Genomic DNA, 10347 nt, shown 5'->3' on the forward strand with positions numbered 1-10347 from the left:
AGGGGCTGAAGCACTCTACTAAGCAGGAGCCATCGGGTTATCAAAGCAGGAGGGCAGAGACTGGGGTCTGGCAGGAGGCTCTTCTGGAGGGGCTCCTGCTCAGCTGGATCTCTGGAGAGCAGTGTACTAGGAAACATGGCCAACACATTTCAAGGTCCTCCTGAGGAGTTGGACTTCATAGCCCCAGGCTGAATTTCAGTGAGAGAGGCACCTTCCCTCTCACACTGCTCCTGCTGGGTTTGCTTGTGATGCTGAGATCCTCTTCTAGTGATGCTGAAATGAGATACCCCAAGAACTGGCAGAATTACTCTAAAATGGGTACCTCAGAAGCACCTCAATAGAGATGATCATATTTTACCAAACCATTACTATGTTAGTTTGAAATTTAGTTACCACCAAAGGAGACCAAATTCTGCCATATCATCAAAAGACCCCAAATCCCTGCAGAACACTTCTGCAAAGCACTTCCCTCTCTCCAACCCTTGAAATTCTCAGAAGCAAGCCAGCCTTGCTTGCTCTGAGAATGTTCTCCTCCTGCGTGCTGGGTGGAGAGCAGGGAAGGGTGACAGAGGGGGTGGAGTGGGGAGTTGGCCCAGGCTTTAAAAATGACTCCTCCATTCAGCAGCTTTGCAGAGTAACACGTGTAAAGCCAAGAGAAGACAGGACACGAGTAAGTTTTAAGCATACTTTATTAGCTTCAAGCAACTGCCCCTTGTCCCCAGGGTGTGTCACAGGCGCTGGCTCCGGCTCCAGTAGCACCACAGGCTGCTCGGCCTCCTGCCCTTCTCCAGAGGTTTGGTGCCACTTACCCTACGCATGGAGACAAAGCATTATTAACAGGTTTTAAAGGATCAATATGTTCTAACAGAAACTCTTAAAACAGGTTTTATTTTTTAGGCTCTCTTAGCACACACCAAGGCAATAAACCACATTCTAACTGCATAGGGCTGGTGGCTGGTTTCTGAACGCCTGGCAACGTGAAGCTCCTCGTCACCGTGAGGGAGAAGGGAACAGAAATTAGCACAGTGGATTTAGCCCAACTTCCTGCATTTAGGACCTCGGGTGGAGGACAGATAAATCCTCCTCCCCCTCAGATCAGCTGGGAAACAGCTCGGCAGAACTGCACTGGGAGCTCGGGTGGCTGCAGGGGCAGCTCCTCTGCCCCCCCCGCAGGGACACGCTGCTGGGACAGGCCCTGCCTACAGCTGGAGAGGCTCCTCCACTGCCTCCAGCTCCTCAGCTCCCCAGGCTCTGGGAGCCAGGACTAAAGATCTCCTCTTGCTGCCAACAAGAAGTACTGGCTGAGGCAGAGAGGACCGAAATCCCCTTGTTTGGAACAACCCATCAGCTGGTCTCTGCATCAGCAACAGAGTCTGACAGTTAAAATAAACAATCAACCTGCTGAAGTCAAGGAAAAAAGTGCAGCATCTGCTTAAATATTTACTACTTAAAAGACATGTGTTTTAACCAAATCTAATGGCTGATTATTTCTCTAGATTTCATAGGTTTTGAACTGATCACTCTATCAGTTTAAGACAACTGTGTTTAAACAGTAATTCTTATTTACCTATGTTTAATCACAGTTAAAAAACCTCCTCTTCAACCAGGACTGAAACACACACCCCTAGGTAGCACACTAGAACAGCGAGTACCCCTCGGGCATTATCAGTACAGCAGCAGTGATAAATTGGAATGCTGGAAACCAAAAGATTCAGACAGAACTACACCAAGAGTATTTTTCGTATCTTTTATAGGACAGAAACCTTTGTTCATGTCTTCTGGTAGCCATCATCTTCTTTAGAGCTGCACCTACAACACAAAGAACAAGTAAACGAGCAACTTTATGCTTCTCCAGAATAGCTCAAAACAGTTCTGTAGGCATTATGGGGCACCTGTCCTACTGCTTTGTTTCTGTAGCCAGCTCACTGCATTGCTTTATAGCCCTGTTCTAAGAACAAAGCCACAGGAAGGCCCAGCTGCTGCTACAGCTCAGGAAAACTGCCCTGGGAAGCTGTAAAATCCAAGTTACTTTCTGTATTTAACTAGCAAGCAACTAGTATTTCATTAAACGTGGAAGCTAGCTTTATTTCCTGTATGAACAAGATACCTTCATACGTGGGAATAAGGAGAAGTTATTCTTTGTTGGCAATTTTATGATATAAACTGAGAAGAGACAGGCTGCAGGTTCCACCTAGGCAGACACAACCAGGCACCTCCCGCTCGCTTCGGGAGGCAGCCCCCTGCAGCTCCTGGGTGGGGGACTCCCCACCAGCACAGTGGCTGCTGGGCCTCACTTTTCCACTCCTGCGTGCACTAACAGTGCATGACTCTTGCCATTATGGACCTAGGTGGACACAAAAACCTTTCTTAGTTCCAAGAAGGATTATAAAGGAGGTGAAACCGGTGGGGTTTCCACAGCTTGCCCGAATAGATTAACAAAACTGGAGAGCTGAACTGCTTAACACTGTCCAAGAGATCATTACAACAGCAGAAAGGACCTGAAAAAGCTCAGTTCTGTTTGCCTCGCCCTGCATAACAGACTCACATGTTTCAAGCCCTTTTAACTCGTTGCTAAATGTTTATCTACACATGCTGTCAGAAATAACCTTGTGAGGAAGGTGAAGTTGGTGTCTCAGCAAATCAGACCCATGGAGTAGGCGTTGAGTGGCCTGTGACTCGCTTTCCTTTTTCTCTTTCAGCACCATCAAAAGGAAAAGTGAGAAAAACAGCACAAACATTAGTTAAAGCCTGAATTTCATCCCACATCCTACAGGAATAATTTCATTACAACGAAAGCAGACAGACAGTATCTGTAGGGGTTTGTTTTTTTTTTTCCCTCTTTTTGTTTTTAAGCAGAGATAATTCTATATCTAATTACAACGAAAGCAGACAGACAGTATCTGTAGGGGTTTTGTTTTTTTTTTTCATCTTTTTGGTTTTGTTTAAGCAGAGATAATTCTATATCTAATTAACATAGCCTATAGCTCTCCCAAAGATCATAACGTTTAATAATCCCTTTAGTTAAAATGATTAATAGGAAAAGCAGGGGCGGTTCTTACAAATTACCTGATTTACCATCACTGAAGACAGATTCTTTTAAAAATGGCTACAAATGCCTTGTTCACAAAAGACTTTATTATCTAATGATGCATACTGAAAACATACAGAAATCTGCATGGTCCACTTTACATGCAGCAGAACAATCTTCACTTTACAATAAGTAAGTGTCAACTGTTTTATGCAAGAGACAACACTTTAAAGTCACATTTCTTAAAGAAAAGCTTCATTTACAAAAGAAATAAAAGGTAAAGAAGCAATTACCGCTTTTAAAAAGCAGCTGCTTTGTTCAAGAGTGGAAGGTTTATGCCTGTATTGAAAGACAACATGATCACAAATAATGAAAACGAGGAACAAATGAAACACTTCTAGCATAAAGCAGTACACTTTCAAAATGACATACAAATAGTTAAAAATCTCATTACGTTGCCTAGCTATCCTCTAGAGATAAGGTCTTTCCAATGAGGCTCCAACGTAGGTATTTACTAAATGAAAACTCTTCTCTAAGTATCGGCTCTGTGTCAGAGTGAACTGTATTTAACAAAATGTATACAAAGTCTATAGCAAGTCGAGTTAAAAAAACTAGAGGAGTAGGAAACAGTACACTGAAGGCGCTCCATCCATCGGGGGATGAACAGAACCAGTGGGAGCTACGCCTCGGCTGCAACAGGAGGAGCTGGGCTATCAGACATGCAGGGAACTCTGCCACAACGCTATTGTCTCTCACTTGTCAGTCGTTCCAGCAAAACAACAGCTTAAACACCGGTGATGTTGATGGGTTAGCTTACCTTCAGTGTACTGAAAGTTGTACACAACCTGCTTTAAAAGAGGAGACCATCCCTGCGGGCAGGCTCAAGAAGGAACAGGCCCCCTTCGGCACTGACTACACCAAGGGCATGCTGCTGTGGCCTGCACACACACACCTAGGAAAACGTGAATATAAACAGCATTTATGCTGGCCATTTTTTAAAGACAAAAATGAAGCCAAGTCTGCTAAAAACAAATCAACCACCCAGTATTACTGCTCTTTTTTTTTTTTTCTCTCTTTTTTTTTTTATAACAGATGCTTTTTTTTTTTTCCTTTTTATAATATATACGAACTGCAACCATATACATTAGCATTGTACTTCTGTGCAGTCTTGGCAATTAAAACAGTTCTACAGTGAAAATTTTCACATAAGACACAAAACAGAATTACTCTAACATTTCTAAAAGAAATATCAGCCTTGATGTTAATTCAAATGTATCATTTCTTCCTCAACTTTGCAGGGGAAATATTTATGTTTATATACATTAATAACTGCTGTGAAATTTCTTCAGTCTTTGTATCTTAATTACTCAAACCCTTTGAACTTCTTCATCTGGTTTAAATTTTTTCCTGGATGAAGGGGTGCTGCAGAGCCTGGTTGATGCTAATCCGTTTAGCCGGGTCTAACATTAGGATCTGGTCCAACAAGTCCTTCAGCTGGTGCACTTTTTTACGCTGGTCTTCAGGGAGTCGTTGGCACCCAATCAAGTCTGCTAACAGGTCCTTGGTTGGATTAATGGTGCTCATAACTGTAACTTTCTCCTAGGAACACAAAAAGGGCAAGCTTGTAGAACAGGAGTAAGCACAGAACCCCTCCTACAGAGCTCCAGCGGCAGCTTTGCCTCAGGGTTCTCTCACCCCTGACCAGCAGGGCCCTTCCTCAGCATAAGGCCTGGGAAGTCCTCCAGTGGGCAGAGCAGGGTGGACATCCTGCTGTGGGGCAGGCTGGGCTGTGTCCTCCACCAACAGCAGGTGCAGGAGTGAGCCCAGCATCCCAGCTCACCAGGATTCCATGGGGAACGTTCCTACACCTGAGCACTAACTCTGGGAATCTTGATCAATATCCTGTCCTGAAGTGGTACAGAAATAACAACCTCCTACCACCTGAGAGCATCCGACTGGAGCTGGACAACCCTCTCTACAATGAAGGCAGAATGCCCTTTGTTAGTCATTTACAGATAAATTACGTGGAGATACCCCCTGTACTGACCCAGATTAAACTTTAATTTCTCTTAAAAGTGTTCCTAAATGATGGGAAAATCACCTCTGCCAGTTTATAGCTACACAACCTGTCCACAGCACTGCAAGAGGCGCTTCTAACAGTCTTGAAATCTGATTTTTACTTTGGATGTCAAGATACATTTGAAAGACCCTAACAGTAGGAAAGGTTAAAAAAAAAAAAAAGAAATAGGTTAGTTGATACATTGAGGACTTACCCTTTCTGTCACTTTATCTACTTCTATATACATAAAGTTGAGATTTTGATCAAAGTGCTGATCTTTGAACACACCTTTTCGAATCATCTGGAAAATGAGGGAGAGGCAAGAGTTTGAGGCAAGTTCTCTGCATCTTACAAAGCCCACAATTAGCATCCGTGTCTACTAACCTACTGCAGCATGAATAATCTCATACTAATGAAAAATATATCAAAAGGACAGCAAGAAATGTCTAGACTGAATAAAAATACACAGTTCAAACCAGCTGAAAGAGGACACAGTATCTGCCGTGGACTTACGTATTATTTTTCAGGTCAGTGCTTAGAAGGTTTCTGCTTTCACTTTATACTTAGTCTATGAAAAAGAAGCTGTATACTTCACTTGGTAACATTTTAGATCAATATAAATGATACAGTCAGAGAGATGGCTGATATTTACTTGCTGTTAGGAGAAGATGTATACGATAAGAAACAGAACCCAGGGGGGAAATGTGTATTCTGCTTTTGGTGAGAGACGTTTTGGGTGTTAAAGATCACACACTTCTCTTTCTTACCTTGTTTGGCATCTTTCCTTTGAGATCCATGGCTAGTTTCAACATGTGGTTATTGGTTTTGCCAGGAAAGAGTATTTTTCCTGTATACAGTTCATACAACGTGCAGCCTACAGACCACATATCTATACCATAGTCATAGATTTTTCCTATAACTGAAACAGAGTGATTCCAGTTAATTCCACACAGGCAGCCTGAAGCCCTACAGCACCACAGAACCTGAGAGATGGAAAAATTCTCACTTGTCAACTATAGTGGTGCTCCCCCTCTTAGGAGGTCACCAGAAAAGAAGGATGCAAGCTTTTTAACTGTGACAGCATCCCAGTTAGAAAGGGAGGGTTCTCCCTGACACTCAAACTAATCAGCACAAATTAAGTTAGTAAAAAAGCAAGAAGTCAGCACAATACCTCTAAATTAAAATGAACTACAACCACTCAGAGTGACTCCTACTCCTCCCTGTCCTCACTCAGCTGACCACCACCAAACATGAAGGGTCACCCAAGCCTGCTTTCAAAGTCTCAGTTTTTGACTGCCATCGTATTTCCAGAGGGATGTTTTGCTGAGACCAAGCAGAGAGTAAATTCCAGTTAAAATTCCCAGCTGCTGCTGCTGGTACCTCCTGCTACTGCTTTGCTGGGTGTAGCCAATGCAAATGTACTTACTGATCTCTGGAGCTCGATAAAATCTACTGACTAGATAGGGTGTGATGTCGTTATCTGCCACGTGGGAAGCCGATCCAAAATCACAAAGCTTCAAGATTGTTTTAGACTCATTCACCTGGGAGTGAAAAGTAAACAGCCATTAGTGCTGCTTGGAGCCAGAACTGCCAACAGCACTAGGGAACTGACATGTTTCAGTCAGAGAGAACAACAACAGTCAGCCTTGGAACTGAAGTTCTTCCCATATTTCAATCCCTCCTCTCAGTATTCTAAGGGAATCATACAACTTTCTTCAACTGTCAGTTCCTGTCTTCAGATCCTACAACATACAAAGAGGTCAGTTCCATGTATTTTTCCCTTACCAAAGCCTTTTTGGTGGGCCTGGATTTCATGCCAGGTACTGGAACTGCATCAGTTTAGGCTTCCAACTCTAGTATCCCGAGTACCACTCATAAACCAGCATATTATTCACCTATCTCATGTTTACACAGTAAAATTTACTGCTGTGATGGCAAGAAGAGAACATTTTAAATCAAACAATCTGTACTGGTCACAGGGATGACCAGCAAGAAACTGGCAGTTCTGGATTCCCCTGATGGAGCTCTCCCACCCTGAGAGCTGAATGTTTAATGGAAACAGGGGAGAAACAAAGGCATTAGGGACTTCTCCCAAGTACCTCATTCCCATAACCAAAATCTCCATCCAGACTCAGACAACCTACTGCCACTCTGCAGAAAGCCAGAACGTTTTTCAGCTCCTGATGGAGAGGATCCCAAGGTTTCTCCTAAGAAGGGACACTGCCTTACGTTGGAAGATCTGCTTTCTACAGAGGTTTGCTTGAGAAAGTTTGTACTGAACAGCAGAGTTATTTAGATGCTGTGTTATATTTCTTACCTACTATTTATACCACCATAGCAGTTTGTATTAAAACATGAACCTTTAACATTTTCAGTTAAAGTGAACTTTGACTTCACCTAAATGAACAAAACTGTATTAATTTCAAACACTTAATTTTACACTACTGACTGTGCAGAAGAAGTTTCAATTATTTATTACTTACCAAAATATTATCTGGTTTAATGTCTGCATGTAGAATATTGCATCTTTTGAGGAGTTTTAAAGCCAGGAACAACTGCTGGCTGTAGGAACGCACAGCTTTGATATGGAGCCCCACATCCTTCCCATACTTCTTCAACACCTCTCGTAAATTCATGCTGTGAGGAGCAAGGCAGGGAGAGAAGAACAGCAAAAAAGCTTAAAATAAAACAGTGGCCTCCTAATAAACTGTAAGAGGAAGCTGAAGGAACCAGAGTGTTGGACATTGGTGGGGGAAAGCAGCCTTGGAGGGAGTGAGCACACTGCTGGGAGTGCCAGCCCTGCTCCCTCACACCTCTCCTGGGCTGCACTGAGCTCACAACAGTTTTAACCAAGAGTCATCTGAGAGGACAACCAGGACAAAACAACTGTAGATCCCTTCAGAGAATACACAGCATTTGCTGAACCCCTCTTAGTCCAAACCCTTAAAATAAACAATTATGGAAGCTAATAAACATATTGACATGCACAAGTACTTGAAAAGTCCCTATGAGCAGGTGAGATGAACCATTGTTAGCAATAAATCATTTCCTTCCCAGCATTACCAGGCAGAAAGTTCAGGGTGATGCTTTAAGTGAATCAGAAATGGTTCAGTAATCTGTAGATTTGTGCCTCCAGATAGATAGATTTTTGGAAGTTCGTTGCATTCTTGAGTCTTTGCAATAGAGCAAGGTACCCAGAGGCAGCAGGAAGGCCTGAATCTCTCCCTAGCACAGTCACAGAGAGCCCCAGCAGCTGTCACCTCACCTGAGTGGCTCAAATACCAGGCAGAGATGTTGTTTGTGGTAGAAGTGCCTGAACAACCGCAGACAATGGAACTTGTCATCAGGATCTGCATCGTTGAGCTTCTTCAAAAATTCCAGTTCTTTCAGGCCAGTTTTTTGCCTGAAAACAAAGAACTATGGTTGTACAACAAAACCAGTCAAATTCTGACACTTTTTTAAAATCCAGACCCTCACTTGTGTGGTTATAATTACCCAGGCATGAGAAGTGTCCTGTCATTATGTCCCTGCTCACTGCAAGGGGGTTGGACTAGGTGACCTTTAAAGGTCCCTTCCAACCCAAGCAAGTCTGTGCTCAAGATTCCCTAATGTACCACAGCTTAGAAAGCAGAACAAAACCAGGACAAAACCAAAAATCACAACAGTGGTTTGCTGTCAGTGTCTACACTGGCCAAGTTGATTTCATTCTCTGATCTTCACTGTGCCTTTGTAACCCACTTATCTGTTCCTCCTCCCTGCAGCTAAAATTAGATTTCCTCCTGTATCACAACACTCCAGTTTTGAACAGCACTCACTTGAGTTTATTTTTTTAAAAAAGTATTTTACTTAACCACATATATTATTAAAAAATGTTTTAAGCTAAACTGACTCTAGAGCTGAGTACACACCCAGACTGATTTGTCTACAACAAACAAAACTGAAATTAGGCTATCACACCCTGCATCCCCCCCTTTTTTTTTTTTTACCTTTTCTAGATTCCTGTAACTCAAAATAACCCAGTTACACATACAGCAAGACAGCTTTTAAAACTTCCAAGGTAAAATGCATGGAAAAGATGTTCATTTGTTGCTTTTAATGGAAAAAAATGATGCATGACTATAGAAATACTGCAAGGGATGCTGAAAATTTATCTTATAGCCAAGTCCTCACATAAGATAGTTTAAGAGATCACACCTGTTTGTTTTCAATCTGAAAGACCTCAATTTCTCTTTTAAATTTCAAATTTTCAGCTAGGTCCCATCCCTTTGTTATCTATCTCAGACATGCAGATGTACAGAGAATGCACAATCATAATTAACACATGGAGTCTTTTTGCAAGGTGCAGGTGATCAATTAGGACCCAACCCACAGCCTGCCAAATTCACCTGGTCTGTCAAACCAGAAGTTTTACAGTTCACAACTCCCTTCTCAAGGATTTCAGGGCTGTGCAGGCCTCAAGCTGACTGTGACAAGTGTGTTACTGCTGCAAACAGAGCTGACTTACATGAGCTCGTTGTTCCTGATGATTTTGACAGCCACCTCCTGGTTTGCTCTGGCCATGTCCCTGGCTCTCACCACGTTGCTGAAGACTCCCTGACCCGTGTAGCCATAGACATTGTAACGTTTGTCTAGGACTTCACCTATATTCACACCTGAGGGACAACAATCAAGCCATTTAAAGTCACGAGTGGCACACATGAGTCCATCCCATGTATTTCAGAAAGAGAAGCTCAATGGTGTAAGCACTGAGTCCCAGTGTCCATATGCATCACCCAGCTCTGTGGACACCACAGGGCACAAGCTCTGATTCTGCAGGTCTGGGGGCAACACCCCCAGGCTCATTTCACCCACCCCACGGCAGACTCAGTCAGGGCACTGTGGTATGTTGACAGCAGGAGCACATTTCAGTGCTTTTCCTGGAGGATCCCTCCCACCCAGCCCCTCTCTGCAGCTGCCCCTGCAAGCCAAGCAGCACGACTCACGGTAGTAGCCTTCTGCATCAGTCCAGTTATCCCTGAGGTTGGGGTTTTCTTTGAAGTCTTTTCCAAACCCAGCAGCCCTGAGACGAGCACTCTGAAACAGGAAGGGAAGGAGCAGCTTTACTCGTGTCTCCAGATTCTCCCTTGGTGCTGACTTCCCCAAAGCCCTTTTGCCCTACTGACACTCCAGAGCACACCCAAGCTAATCTTGCAGGGAGAGAAACTGCCCAACACAAGATGCAATTTATGTACCAGTATCTACAGACTGATGCAGGGAAAGA

At 43.3% G+C, this 10347-nt stretch overlaps 1 protein-coding gene across 1 annotated transcript in view; it reads right to left on the bottom strand.

Annotated features, from left to right (window-relative positions):
- Positions 1–4075: 4075 nt before the first annotated feature.
- The window catches only part of PRPF4B (pre-mRNA processing factor 4B), a gene marked incomplete at its 5' end in the record, with an annotated part of 13963 nt that continues 7691 nt past the window's right edge, over positions 4076–10347 (bottom strand). Inside the window, 8 exons of the mRNA XM_008942701.1 lie at positions 4076–4627; positions 5302–5388; positions 5855–6006; positions 6514–6628; positions 7571–7724; positions 8353–8490; positions 9592–9739; positions 10070–10160. Of these exons, the coding sequence (XP_008940949.1) occupies positions 4424–4627; positions 5302–5388; positions 5855–6006; positions 6514–6628; positions 7571–7724; positions 8353–8490; positions 9592–9739; positions 10070–10160 (1089 nt within the window). The remainder of the gene's footprint in view (positions 4628–5301; positions 5389–5854; positions 6007–6513; positions 6629–7570; positions 7725–8352; positions 8491–9591; positions 9740–10069; positions 10161–10347) is intronic.

This window comes from Merops nubicus, unplaced genomic scaffold (assembly GCF_000691845.1).
Source record: "Merops nubicus isolate BGI_N331 unplaced genomic scaffold, ASM69184v1 scaffold23026, whole genome shotgun sequence".
NCBI classification, from domain to species: domain Eukaryota; kingdom Metazoa; phylum Chordata; class Aves; order Coraciiformes; family Meropidae; genus Merops; species Merops nubicus.